Source organism: Coloeus monedula, assembly GCF_965178545.1.
Source record: "Coloeus monedula genome assembly, chromosome: 6".
Classification (NCBI taxonomy): Eukaryota; Metazoa; Chordata; class Aves; order Passeriformes; family Corvidae; genus Coloeus; species Coloeus monedula.
In genome coordinates this window covers 41,797,730-41,824,092 of record NC_138786.1, presented here as the reverse complement: position 1 = coordinate 41,824,092, position 26,363 = coordinate 41,797,730, and the positions used below count along the sequence as shown (strand labels likewise).

The following is a 26,363-nucleotide window of genomic DNA, read 5'->3' as shown; positions in this document are numbered from 1 at the left end:
AATGTTGCAGGGAAAAGTTCACCACCTGTTATTCTTTTGTTACTATACTGCTGGATGTCAGCTTGCTACTTCTTGCACTTAACAGACACATCCTGCAGATGTACACAGATACATCACGCAAATTTGCATAAATATGCAATTTTTTTTTAAATAAGACAAGCAAAAATTTGCGGACAGAGTCACTAAGCTTATTTTTAACCTGATGGACAGTCCTAGCCAATTCTAACAAAAGGACAGGAATTCAAAATGCCGTCAAATCATCAGGATTATAAAATTTTTAAATCCAAGCAAGACAGAAATCTTTGAACTTGTTCCCAAGTACATTTAAGCTGGTCTTAGGCTCAGTTTAGATAAACTACCTCGGTAAAAACAGCACTAAAAGAGTCTACTGAGAAGGCCTCAAGCATTTCTACTAAATTCAAAGTTTCTTTTAGCTCTATACTGAGCAAAGAATGCACAGAGAGCCTTAATCTAGAAAGAAGAGAAAAACATGACAGAAACCTTAAGGTGGAAAAGTCCAGGGGAATATCCCATACTGCTCAGATACAAAAAAAAAATCCATGGCAATATCAGGATGCATCTTTATTTGAAAAGACTATTGGAATTGAATTCCATTCTCTCCATTTCATTAGAAATGGCAAATGGCTATTCAGAATCTGTAGATGAAGCAACAGCAAAAGCAACAGGCATTGCACTAGAATAGGTTATACTGCAGTGATTGGCACAGAAAAATCCAAAGATAAAACAGACATAGCAGGTACCAGCTGAAACATTTTGTTAAGCCTAACTAAAACTGATTGAAAAGAGAAGAGAAAATGAGACAATCTGGATGAGAAGGCAGGAGACACAAAGATTTGCAGAAGAAATAAAAATGCCAGCAATGAAACAGGTTTGCTTGATGCTGTAGATGGCATTAAGTTGAAAGGCTTTTAGTCTTTCTTTCTAAGCTTTCTTTTATTTCAAATCCACAGCTCAAAAACTTGGCTTAACAGCTTTCTCTAAAATCTCCTGATCGGCAACCTTCTCCTAAAAACCATTTCCTGGCACTAGCATAACAATCCATCATCATGTGAGAATTGCTGCTCAAAGAGAATATTACAGGAAATTCTTCATCCTATTAAATGATCTGCTTTTCTAAGGAAACACTTCAATGAAATCATCTCCATTGTCTCAATACAACGGAGATGATTTTACTGATTACAAGCAGAAAACATATTGTCTACATATTGGCCGCTCTGACTCCTCCCTGTGAACAAAACTACATTGCTGTCAAAATGCTAGAGAAAACTCTATCTTTGCTGGACTTCCTGCACAAACAGTTTTTTCCACGTTTCACTACAAAACACCCTCTGGCTGTAGCACAGAAATGTCTTCAACTTCACAAAGATCTTGTTTCCTCTTTGACCCAGCTTATCTATAAAAGCGTGGATAAATCCAACCACTCTGGTATATCTTCAAATTCTGCAAGTATCCCTGGTTCCCAAATAATTATCCTAATTTAATAAGCACTGACAGCAGTTGGCACAAAGATCCTTCCTATTCTCTACAAAACCTCATTTTTCAGTAAGGCTCTTTCCTCTGAGCCTCAGCTGAACTTACAGAGAATGACACATGCAGCAGTGAATAGACTGAATTAGGTTCTCAAGATGATTCCATCTGTCCTACCTTCCCTTCCTGATGGGAAACCTCATTAAAAAAAAAAATCCCATTACATTTGTGCAGGAAGCCTAGCAGCAAAATAATGCCTAGCATGTCCCCACATGGCCAGGTGCTCAAAATTGTAAACTAACATTGATTTGTCTACATGGCCTGCAAGAAGAGTGACAAATATAACATTTAGAAAGGTAGATCAGTCTCGCTTTAGCTAACAATAGTCCCATATTTTTCCATTAACTTTAATAAATCCTTCTTTTCTCGGCATCTATTTTCATATTTTCAGTTCATTCTCAAATTTTTGTGGTGTCCTTCAGAGGACTGTCTGACAGAAAATGATTACTTCTTTTGTACGGCCACCTGAATTTTGCCTGCATAGATTCTCCTGCGCCTACCTTATCATCCAGACTTGTAGTCTTAAAAACTTTGAGAGATATGATCCAGCTGACCTTGATTCTCAGCACACTTCACCTACTTTTTTTTTTAAGCTGCTAGAAGTGATGTAGATATTTTTTCAACATTTGCTTTTGCCACATGGAAACATATGCTGGTGCCATCTCCTGTTTTCATGGTGACTTCCCCCACACCCCCACCCAGCCCTTGCCCCAGGCTACTCTAACTGTAAAATATATTTGGGGACTAATTATGCCAAAAGCATTGTGCACAGTAACATTTGAAACTGTGGCCCTTATACAGGTGATGAGAGCTCAAGGGTACTTACCAATCTGCCGTTTGCTGTTTGTGACTGTGCAGACACCGGACGCTGCAAGAGACACACAAAGAGAATAAAAATCTTGTGTTCTCCAAGACACTATGATCCCTGCCTGAGTTGTTGAGGACTGGTAAGTACCCTAAACAAAACAGTATAAGCAAAGGGTGGCGAGGCACTGGAAGAGGCTGGTCAGAGAAGTTGTGGATGCCCCAACCCTGGAACTGTTCAAAGACAGCTGGATGGGGCTTGGAACAATCTGGTCTAATGGAAGGTGGTCCTGTCCATTGCAGTGGGGTAGGAGCCTGATCATCTTTAAGGTCCCTGCCAATCCAAACTATTCTATGATTCTGTGATAACTGAAGTCCAGAGACAAAGCTAACCACCTGTTTCATCTCAGTTCAGATCCTCCTCATATCCTGTACAAATGTACCCTGTCCCCATTCCAAACACAGCACTCATTTTAACCTCAGATGTGCTCAACTGTGCAAAATGCATCAGGACATATGGTTTTCAAAAGCACACTGAACTCAACTGTGATGACCAAAATTTGTATTTTTGTAAGATAAGAGCCACCCATATAAAAATATTTAATAGCTGTGCATCAAGGAGAAACAGGTGCTGTCAAGTAAAATTGTTCACAGAATAGAGGGAGGAGGAAAAAGTAAAAATCCCAAAATTTTGCAAGTAATTTAATTTAAATATCTCAACAATATTCCAGTTCTTGTGGAGAAACAAGATACTATTTAACATTTTAAAACAGGTGTAAAAACATCAGAATGTGAAGAAGTACTCTGTTGTGGCGATCTGTTTACCCATTTCTTTTTCCTATCCCACACTGTTCCCCCCCCCCCTTCCTTTGCCCTAGCCCTGGCCACTCCCTTGGGCTCTCCCTATCGGTTCCTGTACCCCAACTCCGCCCATGTACCGCCCCTGACAAAACCCCCTACGCCCAGATCACGAGGTCTCTCTGCCTCTGAGGGTCACCAGGACAAGATGTGATTAAAAGTGTTCTTAAACCCTCATGGGAGACCCTTCTCTGCCTCCTTTGCCATCACTGGTTGTAGCGCTGACAGCTGCTGGAGCAAAACTGCGGAGCCGTCCGAAATGGACTACGGGAGGGCGATAATGGTCACACTGCCCTAAGCAGCTCCACTGAGCTCTCAGGGAAAGCTGCAGCTTGCTAAACTAAATCTAGCACTACAACACCCTGTATTACTTATCTGGTATCAGGCCTACAAGCAAAACCAGTTTAAGTACAGGGGCAGGTTCAAAGGAAAACAATCATCATTGGAGCTTAGATTTTTCTTGCTTTCAGTGGTATTCAGGCTGTCTTCCTCCTCTCCAACACTCAAGAGGCACAAATGGTGTAAGAAAGGATTTTCAGGAGACATATCTATAATTTCTAGCTGTACTACTGGCAAGTTCTTCTCCACAGCTGGTCCACTCAAAACAGATCAAGGTCCCTTCATTGCTTATGATTAACTGAAAGAGCTCCAACCCAAATCAATAAAAAGTTACAAAGGAAGCAGCTAAATTGTCCATTTCCCTAGAGGGAGAAACGCTCAAAGAGTCAAACCAAAGAAACTGCACCCAAAATTTGCAGTCCAGTCTGGTGAAAATCAGAAAAAAGAGTAACCATCTCAAGACAGTTATTCAAGAGAGCTCTCAAGAGCACTGATACCAACAGCTCTTTTCCAAGCAGCAACTTTTACAATAATTGACGACAGCCTATGCAAATGATCAAAACTTAATTATGAAGAAGGTAGAAAAAAACAAAAGAGATTACATATACCCTTTGCAACAGAGAATTGAAACATGTATCAAAGATCCAAAAATCTGAGATAAAATGTATTCAGCAAAGAACAAAACATTCTGGGACCGTGGAAAAGATCTAAACGCCTGTTTAGCCACGGGATTTCCACTTAGGTACTTAAGAAAAACATGTTGTAAAACTTTGTTACTGGGTTACAAACCTGTTCCTGTTAAACACAGGTTAGGGGGACCACCCTAATCCCATCTCATAACCAATGCTCTGTCATACGAATCTTTGCACTTTTCAACTGGCCAGCCTTACATCTCTTTGTGGGTATTTTTTAAGCAAAATAAAGTTTAAAGCCTCCTTCAAATTCAGTGCTTTACAACACCATAATTTTCTGAGACTGTCTTGTATAATTTTTTTCGGATAAAAGGTGTCAAATCATCAGGATCTGATCATATCACTCTAAGAAAGACGGGTACTTTTTTTGGAATGGTTCCTAACTTATCTCATGTACCTTTTGTCTACTACAAAGAGCACCTATACAGTCAGAGGGATCTGTATTTAAAGCACTATCTATTATATTTGTCTTAGAAGTTTCAGACTCAGACATGCATCCTAAAGATATTCAAATCCCATCCTACCAGCTATTCTTCACCTCTCTCATGGTGACTAAAGACTCTGAGTTTTACAAGAGACAAAATACTGCAATTTCTGTGAGTTTTCCCTGTACCAAAATGGATAGTGTCTTGGTACACTGTCACTGAATAAAAATGACTTGTCATTTCCTAACTGAACTTGAGCTACACAGCCATGTTGCATGTCCATCACAGCACCATCAGCTGCATAGCTATCAGAGAACACCGTTCACCTATTCGCCTAAGAAATGTGTTGAAAGTCCAAGTGACATAACAGATCTCCCTGCCTTTTGTGAATGCTCCATTTCCACAGATATTTATGGAATCCATTTCATAGACAAAAGAGATAGAGAACAACTGCCCTTCAGCATTACAGTGCTGAGAAAGCACTACCTCAACAGAAAAGGCAATGGGTAGTCGCAGCAAGCCACATGAGGCCTCAGTCCAATGATCCATGGGAGATTCCAAAAGAGAATGGGAAAGAAGCCTTAAACTTCAAATGCAAGAAGCTTGTCACCTAGAAGTAGGTCTTGGAGACATTCATAAAGCTCTAGGGTTCTGGAAGCTTATCGTCCACAACAAAATCGAAGTGGCTGAACAGCACAGAACTCAGACGTATCCCCTGAGTCTCTGAGAACCATAGAATGGTTTGGGTTGGAAAATCCTTAAAGGTCATCTAGATCCAACTCCCCTGCCATGGGCAGGGAACCTTCCACTAAACCAGGGTGCTCAAAGCTCCATCCAGCCTGGTCTTGAACACCTCCTGGGATACAGAGTCCACAAACTCTTTGGGCAACACGTTTCAGCACCTCATCACCCACACAGTTAAAAATTTCATCTTTCATATTTATGCTAGAAATCCAGATAATCTCGCTCACTGCTTCTCTCACCTGTGAGTCAAATTCAGTGAGAATGACTTCCTGCTATGCTCCTCAGCCAGGCCTTGTAAAACTCACTTACCTGCAGCTTCTGGTACGGATTTCTTCGGACAGTTTCAGATGAATGATAAATGGCCCGGTTTGACCGCTGGCCTGGATCCTGGCATACGAAGCCTATGGGCACCAAGAGCCACAAGAGAACTTTAAGACAGACAAACACTGAAATAATAATCTAGCATTCCTGTTCACAATCTTAGTCTATACATTACCTTCTTGTCCCTGCCCAAGGACCAATAAGGATGCTTTTCTTTTTTATACATTGCTTTGTTTAATCCTAAACTAAATGTAATCCTAAAACGTAATCCTAAAATGTAATTGCATTACATTTTTTGAATAAAAACTGTACCTTGCTTCAAGACCATAAATAAATGGGTTACTGAATAGCAGCATAGAGATAGACTTGGTTTCTTAAACAGCTGAGCAGGGTACCTGATGACAATTCTACTTCTTTCCATATTGGGGCAAACTGCATCAAGCAACTGAACTGAGATGCAAGGGATACTGTGCACAAGACAGTACTCCAGTTCTAGTAACCCAACCAAAACCCACACATTCAAGCTAAAAAATGCATGGATACTAACTCTGAAAGCTAAATAGAGAGTAGTGTCTTCAAATACCAAATTAGGGACTCTTAAAACCACCTAAGCATCACAAACAGACAGATAATTCTGAAGTCTCCATATAGCACTTCTCAGAGCAAAATACAGTTGCTTACTCCTTAACTGGAGTTCACCTCTATTATACTCATCTAATAACATGCAGCTCATAAACCTACCTTCTACTGGTTATAATGAGGGAAAGACTGAAGGATTTTTTTTTTCACTCACCTACAAGAGTGAACATATCTGAGAGCATGCTAGCTTTGATCTTCAGGTCCAAAGGAGCATCACTGTCGCCACATGCAACAGAGGATAATAGGAATTATTTGTCTGGCATTAAATGAGAGGAATGCATCAGTATTCAGTATATCTCCCAATATAGTTTCTTTGCCTTCTTAACACAGGCAAAAACAACATGGGAAGAAAACTAGGTGATCTTCACATACATACGTAAAGATCAGAAGGCAACAGAATAATCTGTTTATCCTTTTTCCACAGCTTTTAGTGTCCTAATGCAGACTCATACAGCTTTGTTTAGACTCTCCTTGGGGCTAGGAATATTTTCTTTGAATGTACATATGTTACATTTCATGAAGTAGATAAAAGTTGCTGTTGTAGAATTCTTAAAAACCACACTTAACTATGCCTCTTCCACATAAAATCACAGCTGAGAGATCTACAAAAATAAACCCTAAATTTCCATTAGAGCATGAGGGTCAGCATAAGGGCCAAGTCAACACTCACTCTTTAGAATTTATCTAATGAGAGTACTAGACCAAACATTTGAGCCCAAGCACTCATCTACATACTCAGTTAAAGCATAATTGATTGAACTCTGCTTGGACTCCAAAATCTTAAAGCTTATATCAGCCAAGAAGGTTGAAACCCAACACAATAGTCTGACAGAGCTCCAAAATTTATCTATGATGGGAGATTATGAAGTGTTAACAATAACAATGGAAGAGAAAAAATTAAAAAGTAAATGGAATCCCAACCAGGCTCTTTCAAAACCTATTGCTGCAATAAGTTTGCTAATGTAAAGGAAAAAAGCAAAGGAGTATCCTCTCTGCAAATCAGCAGTGGAACAAAATCTGCAGGAATCATGAAATCATGCCTTCCTAGGATCACAGGTTTCAAAGACAACCATCTCCAGCAAAAGTCCCTGCCTCATATTAAGTTGGGAATCACTTACCAGGCCAATGATGGGGACAGGTTCACTTCCAACAGCCAGGGTTTCAGAGTGTCATCAATAAGGACATCAAAACCATAGAGCTCTGAAAACACAGCAGACACTAAGTTCACCTTACTGCATCTTTAAGCATTCAGGTAAGGTCCAACATTAGTCTCTATCAGGTCCTTTCTATCTAAATTATATATGTTAAATCCAGTAAACTCTCTAGGGAAGAACAAATGATAACACTCCTCAAGTGGCAATTTTCACTTCCTCAGAATCAAAATTAAATATATTCTGTCTGTGGAGGAAAGAGGGGAAAAAAAATTAGTCTTAGGAAAGTATTATATAGAAAAACAAAAAACTCTTTACTGCCCACCAACTGTAGTTCACGCAGAACTCTACTACTTCCTTTCACATAGAATTGACACAAGCACAGCAGGTTCAATCTACTTCTTCCACTGGATCCTGGAAACAACAGAACTTCACTCTCCTTTTTACTTTTTAATCCCTTTATTCATTGTTCCAGTCAGCTAGAGAAAATCTTGCTTCTTTCAAGCATCAGTTTCTTTTCAATTATTCCTGTATGTTTTCTGCAATATCCCCATGGGGTTACAAGAGATTTCTCCTCGTCTACATAGACAACCTCCCGTAACTCTTCAGCTTATTGACAACTTGCCACTTTGCAGCAAACCACAACAGAAATATTTTTTTCCTTAGTTTCTAAAACATTCATAACATATTACATCTGCTAGATGTGTTCTGCTCTGCACAGGTCAGATTGAAGCCAGCTTCCCATTCCAAGACTGATTTTACTATTTCACTCTATACTCACGTTCTCTCTAGTTTGGAAAGAGTTGCAAGAAGGATGCTACACAAAGATGAGTGTAAATCAGAAGTTGGCATTAATGCAATTCCCTCTTCCAGCACTAAGAAATGCGCTTAATAATCATCAGGGCAACTTAAGCAATTTTTTTTTTTCAAAACACCACAAAACAGGGTGTTGGCATAGAGGGATTTTCATGGAATTAACCAGTTCCCTAGTGCGTGGAGTAAAAGCAGGAGAACTTCTTTGCCATGTTTCTTTCCTTGAATTCTGGCCTTGGCCTTTTGTTGCCTGCCTGACGTTGATGCTGGCTCTGGGGAGCTGGACCGCTTGACAAGATCTTCCTATGCAGACAGCTGTGCAAAAGCTCATGTAGTTTATAATGGAAAGTTAATGAGCTGGGGGGGGGAAGCTTGGAAGGGGAGAAATGGCAGCAGAGTGAGCCTGCTCACTTTTCTGGAGTCTGTAGCCAGACATTAAGTGGGAAGCAAAACAGCAGAGAGTTAAAGAGTTGGTTCACTCCAAAGAAATGAGGCTGAATCTACATTTGGCTCTCTTGCTCCCCAGACAGGAATAGCTGCAGTAGAGGGAAAAGGACAAGGTGGGGATTTTAAGTGTAAATATTAGCAAAGAATTTTGAACGGGAGAAACTTCTGATGACTTTAATACATTATTTCAAAATACAATCTCAGGTTTGGTGAAGACCCATGACTATTAACAGCACAGAAAACTCCAGTGGGTCAGCAGCTCATGCCCAAGGCAGAGAAGCAATGAGTGGGCCTGCAGCAGCTGCTGGTCTACAACCTTCCAGCCCCAGTGAGGAAGCAGTGCATTTTGTTTTGACTAGCTCCTGCTTCTTTTGCTGCTGGCCACTCCCACCCCTAGCCCCTCAGAGGACCTTTGCTAGTATTTTGGCTCCTCTGACTTTGTCCTCCTCTCCCACACAATTCTCTTGCAAATCACTTGCTCTTTAAAGCTCCATCTTTCCCACTCAGTTACTCATTCTGTCCTCTTTTACAAATGCACATGGGAAGCCTCTTGACCTCAGCTAGCTCTAACCATGCTGTTGGAGCATCACATTCCTTTCCCTTGTGTCTGCCTTATTTATTAGGACAGTAAGTTCTTCAGGGTATCCCTGTTGACTCAATTCCATTGTTAAACACAAAATCTAATGCCATTTGCAATGACTTAGGGTATCCTAGGAATCTCCACTGTTGCTCCATAATGCCCCAAGTTTCACATATTCCGAGTTGTATCTACAAACCCTAGATAGATGTCTCAGCTACCTCGGAGCATCAGGAGCTATGTAATATCTGTGTTCTGGCAACTGAATCAAACTTCACAGATTCTGTGTAGGGCTTAGCACAAAGATAACAGTCAGAAGTTTACCTAGAAATATCTTGCTGGCCCTCTTCAATATTTGGGAAATATACTTCCTAGATTAAACACAGTAGTCGTAGTACCCTTTCCACTGTGAAACTCCAATACCACTTGTTAAAATAAATACATAGGCAGGACAAAGATGTGGAATCACACAAGCATAAGGTTATCAAAAGTATATCCTCTGCAATTACCAACTTCAGCAAGACTGCCATTTCCCTCTGCAGAGAGTAAAGAAAACAATGACTGAAAAACATGCCCCACACTGTGGCAACAGTAGGTTCATGACAAGCCATCTAGTGCCACTATTGTATCCTCCTCCACTGCCCTCCTGGAGGCAGTTGCAGACTGCCCCTCAGCCATGTCCAGGATCAACAAGCCAAGTGACCTCAGCTGCCCCTCATCACTCCTGCCCTCAAGACTTTTCACCATATTGGTTGTCCTCCTTCTACATAAACCACTGCTTTCTTTGGTGAAGAAAAGATTACAGCTGAGCATAGCTCATCATTTATACCAAAATCAGACTCAGAATAATCCTTCAACTCTGAAGTCAGAAAAGCTGATAAGGCCATCTTCAAAGCTAACATCAAAGAATGGGAGTTTTGCTGCAAATTGGGCTGCCTTTGTAATCCTAATCTTACTGAGTAAATCATCACCCACAAGGTGTAAACATGTTCAACCCAGAGTGTGATACCAGAGAGAGTGAAGAGGTTAATATCCCAGAAACCACTTTGGGATATCACTTAACTTCCCTTATAACACTATGCAGGGATAGACCCCCCATTCCTATAGAAGCTATGACTAGAACACCTATCCTCTGAACTCATTTTACCCTTCAGATTAATCTGACAGTTTTGTTAAATTTGAAGATATAGTTAAATTACAAAATCTACCTTGCTCATCTGCTCATGATGATTTGATGATCATCAGACCATCAAAATACCTGTCTTGAAGGCTACAGGCCTCCTGAATCTGATTGTAGCCAGAGGAGTCTAGGAACAACCTTTTTCAGATTCCAATGGCATCTTTACACACTGGCTTCAAAGCAAAGACTGACGGTAAGGCTATAAAAATAGAATGGATTAAGCTTTGCCAAAAAAAAAAGTAATGGTAAGGGAATCCCTGTTCAGCTTTTCTGTGACGTGACATGTCATGTAAGAAACCACAAAAACAGAGGAAATATGTACGGTATATGCATGGCTGCCTTAAGTCACTACGCATGGACTCCCCTCACATCAAGTAAGTGTGTGCAGAAATTACTTAAGAATTTCAAATTTTTAGTGCCCTGCAAAAGTCATAATGGAGCAGGTCAACACTGTTCAAAACTACAAAAGGCTTCCCCAAATAGGTCAACTGCCACTACTAAGAAAGTTAAATGTTCACGAAAAACAGCAACACAGGTGGTTGAGAAACTGGTGATTAGATACAAATGAAGACTTTTAAAAGTATTTAGCTCCAGGTCAGCACCATTCAAGTTATACAATAGTTTATTGTTTGCTTTTATCTCAATATAGATGTGCTTAGAAACAAAAGGCTGACCAATTCAGCCTTAGGACACAGAAGCAGCTAAATACAGAACTCATTGCTTTGGTGGGATCAATATGCCCATTACCCTATCCCAGCCTGCCTTCTAGAGCGCAGACAAGCTCAACAGTGTCACAGCTGGGTTTACTAGAACTGTAAATGAAACAAGAGGACTTAAACCTGTTGCTTCTTTAGGCTTACATTTCAGTCAGTGCAGAAAATGGTGCTACAGTGGCTGCTGGCAAAAATATGTGCTGCACCCAACTGCCTTCAATTCATGCCCTACTAAACCATCCCACAGGGAGATTTTTCATTCTGCCTGAAAGCAGGTCTTACTGCCTTTTCTAGCCTACCCAGAAGTGCTTACTTCAGGAGGGAGAAAAATGCAGTCAGTAATCAGCTTGGGCATATGCAGCCCTATTGTACCTCCTGTTCCACACTGAGATGTCACATCCCTCAAATAAGTGCAAAATATAGAAAGGCTCCAGAAGCAACACTCGACTCAGCTGGCAACCAGCTTCAGGACAGTGCAGTGATTTGGAGAGTTGTAGCATGCCCTCCTCTGGAGTTATTTACTGGTTAAAACAATTTTTACTAGGAGCTTAATTTTACATAAGGAATTATTAGCTAATCACAAAGAACAAAATAGAGGTTTGGGATCACTTTGTTAATAACAGTGCATGAACAAGGCAACAAAATCATGTAATACTAGTAGTGTTTTCTGTGATGCACTTCAAAGCAACAAAACTGAGCATCCCAAGTCCTTTGAAAACTGATTATTGCTAGAATGCAGTAAATAGCTCACATTATATGGCCAAAATTGGACTCACTACACTCTTTACACAAACTGTCACCAGCACTGTGTTTTGACATTAGAAAATGAACCATCCTGACCTACCACTCTCATTTTCTAGGCAAGCATTGGTAGCAGGAACCAGCCTGTCTCACCAGTCTTATTTTACAAAATGAAGAAGCCATGGATAAATTCTCTTCCTTTAAATCTAGGAAACAAGTATATCACATATAAAAACATTTACTTGAGAAAGAACTGAAGGACGACAGCAGTACTAAACTGTTACAGAAATAAAGCGGGCAATGTCACCTAGACAATTAAGAATTTGTGATTTAATTTTTAGGAAGAAAATGTCAATTGTACAGGAGTTCTATTCCCTAGAACAGCATTACAAACACTAGGATAAAATACAACTTAGTTATGTTTTTTAGAAGATTTCCAAACAAGACCCTTCTCAGCATCTGAATTTCAGATAAAGGTTTCTGAAGTCTGAGATACTTTTCACATGATCAGCCCTTATCAGGACACACACTCAGTTTCATTGTTCACAGCTCAGAATGAAAAAAAAAAACAAAAACAAAAAACCCAGGCTCTTGTGAGACTCTACATGCTGCCTTGAAATCTTCATTCCCAGTTTTCTCCTTCATGCTAACAGCTATGAACTGAACCATTATGAGCATTTCCAGCTGAAACTGAATATTTACAACAAGGTTAAAAGTGGTACAACCAAAAAGTGTCAGAACAAGACACACAGATGACAAATGAACCATACAGCATGATGAAAGTTCAAATCCTTGAGACAAGGACCACCACTTAATTGTGGGGGAAGGTGGCAGAAAGTACTGAGCTCTGGAAATGCCTAAGTCTCCCTAGGGAAGCAGTATGGCTCCTACTTAAGCCCTCTTTCCTGGGAAGCTCTTAATTTATGTTTACACTGAAATAAACAGAACAAAACAGTTTATTTGTGGGGGACCATCTGAGAGGGTGGTTAGTGCAGCCCTGGGGAGGCAGCAGGAAGTGGGATAACCTCAGAGCCAGGCCCAGCAGAAAGTACATGAGGAACATTAGTTTCCATATACACAGCTCAGAGGAATCTAGAGATACAACTGAGGAAGGAAAAGGGAGAAGCCAAAAAAGAGGCAGCTAAAGTGGTTTTGGTGTGTCTTTTTTTTCACCTAGACAATAAAGTGCCATTTCACTGAGACTATTATCTTAACTCGTAAATCCCCATGTATGACCAGGTCCTTCAACTTTGAACAAAGGCATGAGAGTCAGTCAGGAGAAACTATGGTGGGAGCGGTAGCTACTTTTGGGAGGTAACTAAACAACCTATCAGTCATGGCTCCTTGATTCCTGACTGTCTTATCACCCCCAAATAGCCAAAGATGCATTTGTGCTGGAGTGTTGAAAGCTGCGGAATTGTCAATACCTAAGTGTAATGCAAGGACCACATAAATGGATTTACTTTACCTGTCACAACTAGTTTAAATATAAGTCCCAATACCTAAACACAAGATAGCTGAAGCCAAGCTTGGCCTTTGGTTTAAGCACTGACTGCGACTTCATCTTCGTGCATGCATCCACATGAGTGAAGAACGGCTAGGAGCAGGAGGAGGCCTCTTTAGGGAAGGCTGGGAAGCAGCCACTGGAAAGTGGGAGAAGGCACACTGTGGTACCAGCCGCTGCTTTCTGGAGCTCGTCCCAGCATGTGCTGGCAGCGAGCTCTCCAGCCCCTGGGCCAGCACATAGCTGTGCGCAGCTCCTGCCAGCAGCGGGCTCGGACGCCCCCACGCGGCACAGACCATCCGCCGCCACCGGCATTCCAGGCACTGCCACACACCTTCTCTCCCCGTCCTCGCACGCACGCACGCAGGAAAATGCAAAATTAAATTGCGCTAGATGGTTCAAGAGAAAATAGCAAATGCTCTAAAAACGTGTTTAATCACCCACAGCCGTTCTTTGCAAGGGCACCAGTAACTCACCAACTTCCCAGCACTTCCCCAAGTTCCCCTTCAAGTCCCTCTCATCATTACATTTTCATTTTCTAGCACAAGATTATGATCAATGGCACTGACACAGGGTGAACTAAGATTCACTGGCCCCTGCCCTCACCGAGGTTTGTGCTGAAGAAAATAAACAAAACAAAACAACCAAAATAAGATCCAGCTTCCCTGCAAATAGGAAATGCATATTTCTTCCCTGCAATGGGGAATGCATATTTCTCTCTAGCATGACAAAACTGGAGGTTCCAAACAGTATTCAAGAGGGAATCAACAAAGACGTCCCCAGTGCCTTACCAAAACAGCTGCCGCGATGTGAAAGAAAACTTTTACAAGCTGAAGCAATGGACAGCTCAGCAGAAACTAGTGTCTTGATTATCAGGTCCTCCACGTTGGCCATCAGCGCTGCAGGGGGAGGGAGGCAGGGGATGAAAAAGGAAGAAAGTAGATTGTGAAGTAACACACAATATCCAGAAAGGCATGAGAATATGCATATGGAGACACACCTTTGTGAATCAAAGCACATGAGACCCTATGGATGACAAAGCAATGATGCTTGGAAATCCATGCAAGCCTAAGTATATAGAGACATGCATAGTATCCTAGTGCAAAAATACTCACAAATGAGAATGTGAAAATGATAAATGTGAGTGTATGTACAGTGCAGGTAAGCAGAAACACATGGCAAACACATCAGCACAAGTCAGCTGGAGTCTGACCGCTGCCCACTCAGAGTATTAGGAAGGATTAAACAAGAGTGGGTTAGTGAGATAAGCCCTCAAACTTACAGAGAATAAGCCATAGCCACTGAGAGATAAAAATCTTTCTTGTGAACTTTTATGAGGTGTTTTGTGTGACACTGCACCTTCCTCTAAAGCAGCTGTTCCCATACCAAATTTCATAAATCTTTTCAAAATTATATGACTGGTGACAGCTCCCAGTCCTGCTGACCTATAGATAACCCACAGTAAGAAAGCACTCTCCAGCTCCAGCATGAGCCTGTGAACAGAACTCAGGAACAGGAGTCTAAGCAGACAGAGGAAGCAAAAGGCAAGAAAAAATGCACATTAGACGTAGACCTGGTCTTGGGATGAGTCATGCAATAGAAAGAACACCACACTGGTTTTGTTTTCAAGGACAAGCAATAGAGAAGTGAGAGGAGGGAGAAATGAACAAATACTGGAGTCATAGGCTCAAAAGTTAGTAAGGATGAAAGGACAGCCTTCCCCACCCCTCAAAGGGACCACAAGCAAATCCACACAGACATTTGGCAATCCCTGCTTCAAAGAATATCTTCTACAAACCACTTGACTAGAGAGTTTACTTTAGGTCTACAATTACTATTTCTCATGCTCAGATGACATGCAGAGACCTGAACAATTACAGAAAGAGCATGCAAGCAAATTCAGATGTGAACTTCTGTACCAGAAAACAACTAAGCGAAACCAACACAGCATGGAAACATCCCAGCACACATAAACAACCCAGAGCACAAAAACCCTGCCAGCCCAGACAAGGCCAGCACTTTTCAGCCAGCATTCTGCCTCCCTATGACCAGAACCAGATGCATCAGAGAAAGGTGCAAGTCTTATAATGGATAGTTAAGGAAATCTGCTTGCATTGCTCAGTAGTTTACTTAATTATTAAGAGTGTATATTTTATACTTGAGGTTGGGGTGAGGTGTGGAGATGTATCAATATTAATAACTATGCATCACAGCTTGCTGAACACATATGGTGCAAGGGATTGGACAGCCATGCACGCATATGATGGAAAAAAAGTCTACTTCCATCTGAAAGCCAGATTCAAACCCCTTTCTCCAACATTCAAGTCTTCCTTGGCAACATTTGCAATATGGGCCATAGCTGCCATCAGTAGTTTTACTGATGCCTCAGTATCACAGGTAATTTATCCCTTAAAGGATATACTCGGATTCTGCTCTGCAGATGCAGTTACTCCCAGCAGACCTGGCAAAGGTGTGGAAGAGGGAGCTATTTTATGAGAAACACAGACTAAATGAAAACACTCAGCAAAAACCTGAGCCATGGAAAGATGACACCACATCCAAGAGTCATTCAAACTGGCACAGTTGTCCAGAGGTTGGTCACTCATCAGACTGAACAGGCCATGGGAGCAGTAGAGGGAGGGAAGCTTTTAGAAGGAATGGAATGACCTTAAGAAACGGGAAATGTAGGTAAAATATTAAGAAACACACCCTGAGAAAGTCTCAGAATACTAGTTGCAAGAAAGAAGGGGTTAGGCCTTATCTCTGGGGATAGGGAATAAATGCACAGCTCTAGTGAGTAAGGAACAGTGCTTCCCTCCACCCTGCTCTGGTGCTAAATGGGATTTGCTGGGGCTCTTCCTTGACTTCTTAGAATTCACACTAGTGAGATGATCAAGATCCAACAAAGACATAAAATAACAACATTTCTACTGACCTGCAGTGTCTCTCCCCTCTTGTTTTAAGTACCTCAGCATTGCACTCATGCTCCACTTGTTTCCATAATCCTCTACTTCAGGATCATCACAGCTAAAAATAATGAAAGGAGGAGATTAAACATCACTGGCCTGCTGCTATGGGTCAGCATTAGACCAACATAGGTAAACTGACCCAGCCTCTAGAGAGTAAGTTCCATTTTCCAGCCAAGTACCTGACATAATCTTCACTCTTCTTGTTGACACTGTAGTTGGTCAGATGCATGAACTGGTTTTTAATGTTCTTGGATGCCTGGTCATACCTCACTGTTGCAAATCTGCAAAGAGGAATAAAAATTCACAGTGTTTCTTGAACAAGTGGCATTCTTGCTAGATACAGCAAGCATGTCACTACAAACCACAGACTACCACACAGACCACTCAACAGCAACAGTTAGGGAGAGAATGCATGTAATGAAACTTCATCAAATGCAATCTTTCCTTACAAAAAATACGGTTTATCCTCAAAGGACATATCAAGCAAAAAATAATGTAATAGAATGTGAATATAATGTAATAGAATAGTTGCAGCTGGAAAGGACCTACAACAGTAATCTAGCCCAACTGCAATCATTTTCTTATACTACATGTAATCCTAATTCAATACATATTTTAGGCCTCAGACTTTGGAGAAAAATAAATTTTAAAATAATTGAGGGCAGAATCCAGAGCGTCTGGTTGGTAGAATGACCAATATGAGCCACTGATAATCACCATAGCTCATAACAGCAAGCATGTTCCAGTCCAAAAAAAACAGCAACAAAAAATCAACAAGAGAAAAAATACCTTCACTCTGACAATCCTCCTGTACCACAAGAGCTTAAGATGCCAATGTCTCAAAAGAGATAAAGGGAAGTAAGAAAGGATAAGGGGAGAGTCAAACACAGGCTGCCCATAGAAGCCCCAGCAAGAGAAGTATGTACCAAGGAGAGCAGGGTTAGCTGCATAACAAGTAGAGCAGATATGGGGGAAGCCTCAATGCAGGAAAAAGAGACAGGATTCAGGAAAAATGGAAGAGGGAGAGAAAGTTGGATCATCTGGTTATGCAATGAAATAATGTCCAGAAAAGAATGCATCTCCAATTTTTTCATTAACAGTCATCTCTCTTCATCTTTCCCCAATTATTTTCCAAAGTTCAGAAGAAGCTGAACTATACAAAGACAGCTAACAAGTTACACACACACACAAAAAAAAATCCTTCCTTTAGAAAGAACTGCCAAAAAACCAAAGATCTTATTTCTCACTTAAAATGATGCCACTACTGCCCTCATTTGGTAGCCATTTTGAGAAATACCTGTTGCCGTAAGAACTATACCAGCAAATCCATGAAAATGCTTAAACTGATCCTTAAACACACATGTGGAAGGCAGGGGGGAAAACAAAGCACCCATGATATAACTAATTTTAAGTGGCAAGGTTAAAAGAGTGAAAAATATTTTGCACCATATTTTTCTCAGATTTAACTACATATGAAGTAAGAGCAGCTGGCAACAAAAGCATTTGGAAGTTTGGATCCCCTTTCCACATATTTCCACAGCTTAAAGTATTTGAATTTCTTTTCAGTTTAACTGTAAGTTTCCTGGATTTAGCACTTCTGTTTTGAAAACAGTGACAAAAGCCCTATCATATATTTTGTTCTTAATTATGATTTCATCATCTTCAACTTAACAATCATTTACTGGCAGCATACTGAAAGTGTTTGTTGAATTATACATTCAGCCAGATCCTGGAAGATATTGAGCACAATCAGAGAGCCATTTCAAGTCATGGCTCCTTTGGTACTTTCAAGCAGAGGGCAGTTAGGTTCACCATGCTTTTCAGCTTATGCTTTTAATTTGTCATCCTTAAATATGAGAACAGGAACCCCTGGCAGACACAGACAATACTCTAAACCACAGTATTTCTGTACCTTCAAATGCTTGCCTTAGCTTCCTTCTACAGAGGCCATCCTTAATTATTAGGTGGTCTGAGCTCCATGCTCAGAATTTTACATTTCCTTGGGGACTGCTTATTCAGAAGATATTTCACTGTGCTCTAGAGCTCTCAGTACATAAGCTTTCTCTTTTACTAGGATGCTACCATCTTGAAGGACATCATGGGGAACTTCAGCAGTGCACCGAAAACCTCCAAAGCATTAAATTACTCATATCTACTATGAAAAAAGTCCAAGCATTAAACAATATAATCCAATGCTTAATACATTCACCCAGAGCTGGTTTGACCAGCCTGCAAATGGAAAGTCCAAGCTATTTCTAGAGCTTCTATCAATAGCCTCTGGATGTCAGAACAGTAACAGATCAGAAGTATAATGCTAGCAAATAGCCCACACTCCTTACACTTTTGTACTTTGCATTTGCTTGAGATGGAAGAGTATTACTACCTCTGAAATACCAGTCACAATTAACTTCAGTACTCTACAATTCTACAGCTTTTCAGAATATACTTTACTGTATCTTTCTTCCACTGTAGTAACTATGCTATTCATCCACCACACTTGTTCTGTCCAGGAAGGACAAGAGACTTGCATGCTACAGAATATGTCTTGCTTCAGCAGAAATTTACCTGTTACTTTAGAGAAACCAAGGTCATAGGGAAAGGCCTTACAGTAATAGTGAAAAGTAGAAAAACAATGCTTGTAAAATTTTCAGGCTGTTAACCCGAAATTAGAATAAACTCTTGAGGAATCATTATAATCTTTTAGAAGATGATTTCATTTCAGGCCAACACTCTTTTCCAATTTCATTCTGGGCCACTATTAAGAATAGAATATAGGCTACTTAAAAGATATGAGCCAAGATCCTAAAAGCAATTCAAAAGCTATATGCTAAGCAGTGACAGAAAATACAGGGCAGGCCTCGTGTTTTCCCAGTAAAAGAACTTACCACTGGCATATGCTGCAATATTCTGCATGAACTATTTTTCTAAACACTAAAGGCTTCATGCCCAGGTGTCTCATATTGCTATAATCCAGCCAAAGAGTGATGAAGGCACAAGTACATGAGTCCAGATCACCATCTGCCAGGATAGGACTGTTTCTGAGCCAAAGCATTACTCATGGATGCTGCTATGTGGGAGCCTGCAATCAGACAAGAATCCAAGAGCACTCCTAAACCAGAGGCTGGACTGTCCACATGTGGAGGCCCATCTTCAGCCAAAAGAGACCATTTTATCAAGGGAAACTCATCTAAACACTATCTTCTGCTTACTAATACCATATTTTCTTACTCTGCTTCAAGCAACTGTCATTTTCCCCCACTGTGATCTGTTCCTGTCCAAGTTCTGGACTACTCCGTAGGCCCTGCAACGCAGAGACCCAACACACTTAACAGGCATTGCTGATAAAGTGTGTGTGGGCTGAGTGGTTCAACAACCAGATTCACACTGCTTTTAATTCTTACACAGAATTTTCCTGCAGGACTTGTCAAGTGGAAAAAAAAACTAGGAAAAGGTAAAACTTTCCACTATTAGTCAGACAGGAAGGTTTTCTGCCACTTCAGTGCATTCTTCTGTCCCCACTTCATCTAAACCAGCAGTTCTTATTGTTAACAATGTGAAATATTATGCAGGTAGCCAAGAAAGGAATGGATGTCTGTTCTGTATCCACCATCAGAAGGATATCAACTCTGTTTTGGCCTGAATTCAGATTTGCTTTCTCTGTAACTCAAGTTCTAACCACCAGTTTTCAAAGTTGGATGACTGAACTTTCTTTTGCCTATGTACTTGGCGAGGGTGCAGAGGAGACAGGTAGAAGATGCAAGAGGAATGGTCCTCTCTGACAGCATCAACCTGGGTCATCTCTGAGATACTGATTACACAGAGATAATACCGTTCACAGCAGCAAGAACATAGGAAGCATCTTCTATGGGGAATTATAAGGTAGAATTGGTTTGTGAGCTGTAAAACCTGCCTGCAGAGGCACATGGCAGCACAAAGGAGCACATGGCGGCACAGAGAGGCTTGTCTCCACCGGACCCTGGGAGACATGGCAGACCCCTATGGAGAGGAGCCTGCCAGGAGCTGACAGACGGGTGAACAGCGAGTGACCACCCCATAAGAGGACATTGAGAAAGCGTGTTGCTGATGTGGCAACATGGGATAGGTCATGCCATATAAGGAAATACTGTGCCTTAGCAAAGTGTATAAAACCAACACAGTCCTTTGAATTAACGATTCAGATCCCCTGCCGGTCAGGGTCCGTGATTCAATCGCCAACAACCTTCCATGTCCTGATGTTATGTACTGCTTGTATTCACTGTCCAAAATGAACTGCAAGTGATACTAAAGATATTCACTTTCATTAACTTGTTTACCTGGCCTTACTGCAGTCCCATTCTCTCAAAGATCCTCCCCTTCTAATGAATTTTGTCCTTTTAAAGACTGAGGAAAGGGCTAGTTAAGAAAATTAAGGACATATTCTAACATGGTATACAAGAGATTAGATTCCAAAAGCCTCTACGCAGAAATACTATAGGAGAGCTTTTACCCCAAAACTACAGCTAGAAATAGGAAAGGTTAAATTGAGGTTGATGCTGCACTGTTCAGTTTCCACACAAACTGCTGCTTCCCAGGCAGAAGTAGTAGCAATCATATTGAACAGTCATGGCAGCCTCCCTCCCTTGCACTGCAGCTTCTCTTTCCCCAGCAGGACAGAGGAGATGCCCTTCATTCTGAATTCAAAGCTTAGACTAGAGAAGAGACACTCACACATTCCTTTGTTCTGATACATCTGCTCATGTCTCAGCTGGTCACACCCAAGTCACGCAGGCAGATGCCATCTTAGATGAAGGCAACAACCCATTCTCTACACCAAAAACTACACACTGCTACACAGCTCACCATCACCAACAGCACGTTTCCCTTCCCTCTAGCTTCTTGGCTCAGAGGGGAAGAAAGAGCAATCAAAAGCAAGCCAAAGACTGGCAGTAGTAGCAGCAGGTAGCCGGGGAGCACAAAAAGAAAATTAAGGGAAAAATCCTGACTAATTCCTTCAGACTCCAGAATTATGCTCAACCTCCAGACTAACCATGTAACATCTGGAGACATCCCAGCTCTCTGCCTCCTTGTCATGCTTCAGTTTCACCTTTGGTATTCAGATACTGACAGATTCTAGTCTTCCCTCCTTTTCTTGTAAGAGTTCATTAAAAGCCTAATGACCACACTTAAGCTCCACCTTCAAAAGGTCACCTTCTCCACAAGTGCAATGCAAGCTTTTTCCCTGCTCACCTAGCAATCTACAAAACATGTCAGAGCTCACACTGAAAAAGTCCCCAAATCCACCACACCAAACTTTGGCCCATAATCCACACCTCTACACCACCTTAGCCCAAACAACAACATTTTTACTGTCAGTTTCAGGCAGGACATTACCCAAGGGATTGTACAATGCTCTTTGCCTTATCTCCAGAATTACTTCAGGAAATGAATTCACCACAAGGTAAAGTTTGCAGGTCATTTCAGGAACATATAAACTGGATCATTAAATATTTACAGAAGATGTTACATGGTTTTGCATGAAACTTGACAGCTCTGGAATGCTTATTTGAGGCATCTAGTCAGAGCCTGGGAAAGGAAGAGGAGAAGAGAAAAGACTCTGGAGTGGGAAGAAGGAAAGAATAGTTAATCCCTCTTCTCTCAAATGAGTGCTACAAAAAAGCACACATTATGATAGACTTTTCCATGACTGCACACAGAGTTCCTGCATAAATGTCCTGGAAATAATCGCTGTAGTGCTTTTACAAGCATGCTCCTCACGTTTTACGCTTGGAGTCACTTTCGCAGTCCCTCATTCCTCCCCATGGATCAGACTTTAGCCTCCCTGTTAGTCTATTAGCTGCCACTTTGTTTAGGGAACATAGTTCCCGTACAGTACAGAAAACAGAAGTCTAAAGACCATCACAATCCCCCTACCTCCAACATTAATATGTTTCACAGCATCCACCCGATAGGTCAGTTAGCAATCAAGTATGAACAGGAACTAAATCTTGTCAGGGAATTACTAAACATAAAAAGAAGCTTTTGTGACTCCTCTTCAATGCCAGCTTCTCTAATCAAAGCTGAATAAAATTACTCAAACAGTTCTATGTTAAAGAACAAGAGCCAGGAGCAGTTTTACCAGATGTCTGCAGGAATGGGGGGAAAAAAGACTTTTTTTAATCTTTTCACAACAAATTTGCATGTTTTCATCTTATGCATTGCCATTAACAAGATTTTGAACCTTCAGAATACAAGAAAACACCGTAAGGTTGACCAAGCACTGGCACAGGTTGCCCAGAGAGGTTGTGGAGTCTCCCTCCTTGGAGATACTCAAAAGCCATCTGGACATGGTCCTGGGCAACCAGACCTAGGTGGCCCCACCTGAGCAGGGGGGTTGGACCAGATCCCTTCCAACCTCATCCACTCTGTGATTTGGTGAACCTCTCATGTTCTGTTTCTCCCACTCTCTAGTTTCTCATCGTACAGACTGTCACCAAGAGCTGACCAGCTTTAACAACTGCTTAGTAGCCTGTCTGCTAAGCACAACAGTAGGGTCATGCAGTTACACACCTCAGTGATTCAGTAGTTATCCACCTCAGTGATCTGAATCTGATTATCTTAATTAAAAAGTAAGGAAGCAACATAAAGTCTTCTGGCTCGATGCACTATCTACTGGCAGGAAGCCCAGCAGGTACATCTAGTGAATAACACTGCTGCACAGCTTCTGCGTAGCTGTAGCCTGATCCCAGGTGTCCATGCAGAAATAAATGAGTTACACTCCCTAAGGAGCAGAGGCTGCTGGGCAAGAGGGATGGGGCTGCTGTGGCTGGCTCAGCCAGCTCTGGCCTAAGCGCAGCCTGTGAGCTAATGTGAATGCCTTGGCTCAAAGCAAGCACCTGAATTCTTTGGAAACCACAGGAATCCAGCACAGAAATGGTGAATATCCCAGAGGAGCCAGTGTCAACTAGGAAGCCAGGCTACTGAAGGAAGGGTGTCGCGAGACTGAGTGGTATGAGCTCAAGTGGCAGCATGGCAGCTAGTGGCAGGTGTTGTGAAGCCCAGCTGTCTAACCCCAGAGCGAACCCTTCTGTCCCACTGGAAAGTCTCCCCAAGGAGCTGCTGCTCCTTGGGCCTTTTGCAAGAATGTCTGGGTTTCAGCTCAGTTTTGCCTTTCCCTTTTCTCTAATCTATTTTTCAAATTCAGTGTAAATCTGAATGACAAGTTCCTGATGGTCTAGGATCCTTCCAGCTATTAAAGCTCAGAAATAGGGCTGTCTAAACATGGTTTAGGAGAAAAAGTAGTCTATCGAGAAGTCTCCCCAAAATAAGGAGCCACTTCACTATGAATTCCCCACACTATGTGTCAAGCCCCCATTATGCCTGCAGACACCAAGCAAGAGAGGTCCACCAGGCTCCTTTCTGTCCCACACAGAAGGAGGGGAAGTTAGACAAGAGAGAACTAGCAAAACAGGGGAGGTGCACAAACAGCACAAGCTATTTCTGGCCCTATGTCCTCTTCAGCTGTACTTCAGGCACAAGTCAGGCTTGTTATTCTCTACATACATGAATGCCCCTCCAAAAACCAGCATAATCCACCAATTCAGCAGTTGGCTCTAAGGGAAGCCTTGGGACTCCCACATAATTGGGCTTGGTGAGTCACCTTCAAAAGCATGTCAAAGTTTATAATTAAGACTGTAGTTTATTCACAATGTACCTCTTATTCAAACTAAGATATAAAAGGTATGTCAATAAATATATCGCCTGTTTTGGAAATCACAGATAAATAAAACTACCAAGATTTTTAATGTATGGTTGAGTGACAGAATTACACCCTCAGGCAAACCTGGACCAAGCTTGCCATGACCATCTCATTTTCCAAACCTATACCTTCAATGCAAAGGCCCCAGCTACAATTCTCCAGTCTGTGATCACAGACACCCAATCTAGATTATAATTGTCCTTTCCAGTACAAAGTTACTAAATATCTGCCAATTTAACAGATGTATGGCAGCACACTGTGTCTACTTTTTTTTTAATATGTACTAGAAAAGTGTTCAATGCACTTTTCAATCCAACAGGAGGATCTTAAGTCACCCAGTGCTGCTTTATGTCTTAAGAACAGCTTCAGTCTTGTTTCAAGCCTCAAGAGAAAAAAATCCCCACCCCACTCCACTCCCTCCAAACAGATCACTGAATATCTCCAAATGAATCTGTTAGCAGCGTTCCTTCTAGAGGTGCACCAGGCATAAAATATGCAAGGAGTTTTGATAGAGCTCGAGGGAGGCACGACTAGAAAAGCTGTATGTAACAAAAGATAAAAACAGAGCACATTCACTGATACCACTCTCAATAACTCTCCAGAAGTCTGATAGTTGGCTCTGTTCACCTGTGGCTCTGTCCCCTTATACAGCTTATTCCACATGGAGTAGGGCGGAAATAGCTAGAAAATGAACCTACTCAACATCAGTGCTTCCTAAGTTCTACTCCGTATTCTTTTAGAGGATAAACAAACAAAAAAACACTAACAAAAAATACCACAAACAAACAAACAAAAACCCCTGACGCAAACATTTTGAAGTCATTATCTTCCTGAAAAACTGCATTAAAAAAAAAAAAAAAAAGAGAGAGAGAACTTTGGCCAGGGCAAACCAAATAGTTATTTGGTACTTCCAGCACAACAGCTGAAGGCTCTGTTACACACATCTGGGTACATACCCTTCCTATCTCCTTCAGAGGAAACTTGGAAAGTGAAATAGAAGGTACAAAAATGTTGGATCCACAATCCCTTCCTTCTCCTCAGCTCTGAAGCCTCAAATTCCACTCTAGATCATGTCATGACAAGTCTAGCTGTGCCAGAAAGAAACAAGGCCTGAGGAAATATCTAGTCAAACATCACAAATGTTTGTTATACCAAGTTTGTTCCTTGTAAAGATCATTACATCTTATGGTTTCCTGATAGCACTCCTTTTTTGGTAGAGGCCACCAATTTTACTGAAACAGTCAGGTTTGTGGAATATGGAAATATTGGAATATGCAAAGCAAAACACTACAGAGGAACATGACCTTTCAGACAAAGAAAATGGGAAAAAAAAAAAAATTAAAAGACCAAGCCAGGTCACCCTTATTACACTTCAGAGACTATCTGCCTTCAGAAAGCAAATTCAAAACATGGAAGTCATCATAGTGCACCTCAAACACCAGCTGAGGTTCCAAAACCAGAGTGCTCTGTTCTGCTGGTAGTTTTCACCTTAGATTGCTTCTATACCACCTTGGATTCCAGACCCTGACATTACCTCCCAGTTCTCTGCTAGAAATTGCTTCTACCCTTAAGCAGCATGGGGTTCTTTTCTTAAGCAAAGAATTAAAAACAGCTTCTACTCCCCAAGGCTGATACATTTCCCTCTCCCTGCACAGCTAAACTTTTATCCCAGCTTTAAACCAAAGCATTACAGTATGTGAGGCAATTACAATGCTCTCTCCCAGCACATAACTCACATTTTAAAATGAATGACAAAACAGCTAAATAGGAAGCCATACTCCAGTAGCTCCAGGTTCTTTACCTCTCACCAACTGAATCTGCAAATGCAGGGTACGGGGAAAATACAAATTGGTACAACTGAAATCCACTAGTGCCATCTGGAGGCCACACAGAAGAGCCCACCTAAACTTTTATCAGCCTCTGCTCACCTTGAGTGTTGTCCTCCAAAGAGAGCTTGCCAGCACTTGCTGCAGGAACATACCAGCTGTACAGCCACAGTAGATGTGAAAAGCTTAAGAATAATGAAGGATACTGTCTGCAGTAAACTTATAGCTTCAACTGCAAGTCTTTTGCCATAGCTGACACTTCAGCTGAAACTGCTCAGTGGGCAGTTGAAGTTTAGTAAAAGAACCAGAGCTACTCTCCAGAGTCAGGACCTTGGAA

At 41.4% G+C, this 26,363-nt stretch overlaps 1 protein-coding gene across 8 annotated transcripts in view; it reads right to left on the bottom strand.

Moving 5' to 3' along the window:
• The window catches only part of TTLL5 (tubulin tyrosine ligase like 5), a 130,077-nt gene that overhangs the window by 90,494 nt on the left and 13,220 nt on the right, over positions 1 to 26,363 (bottom strand). For all 8 annotated transcript variants that reach the window (XR_014226539.1, XM_082284295.1, XM_082284294.1 and 5 more), the window contains 7 exons: positions 16,645 to 16,746; positions 16,432 to 16,523; positions 14,288 to 14,395; positions 7,489 to 7,570; positions 6,525 to 6,586; positions 5,720 to 5,811; positions 2,375 to 2,416 (listed from right to left, as the gene is read on the bottom strand). Coding sequence is in view for 7 of the 8 variants with exons in the window: in XM_082284295.1 (XP_082140421.1) it covers positions 2,375 to 2,416; positions 5,720 to 5,811; positions 6,525 to 6,586; positions 7,489 to 7,570; positions 14,288 to 14,395; positions 16,432 to 16,523; positions 16,645 to 16,746 (580 nt within the window). In the remaining variant the exon portion in view is untranslated. The remainder of the gene's footprint in view (positions 1 to 2,374; positions 2,417 to 5,719; positions 5,812 to 6,524; positions 6,587 to 7,488; positions 7,571 to 14,287; positions 14,396 to 16,431; positions 16,524 to 16,644; positions 16,747 to 26,363) is intronic.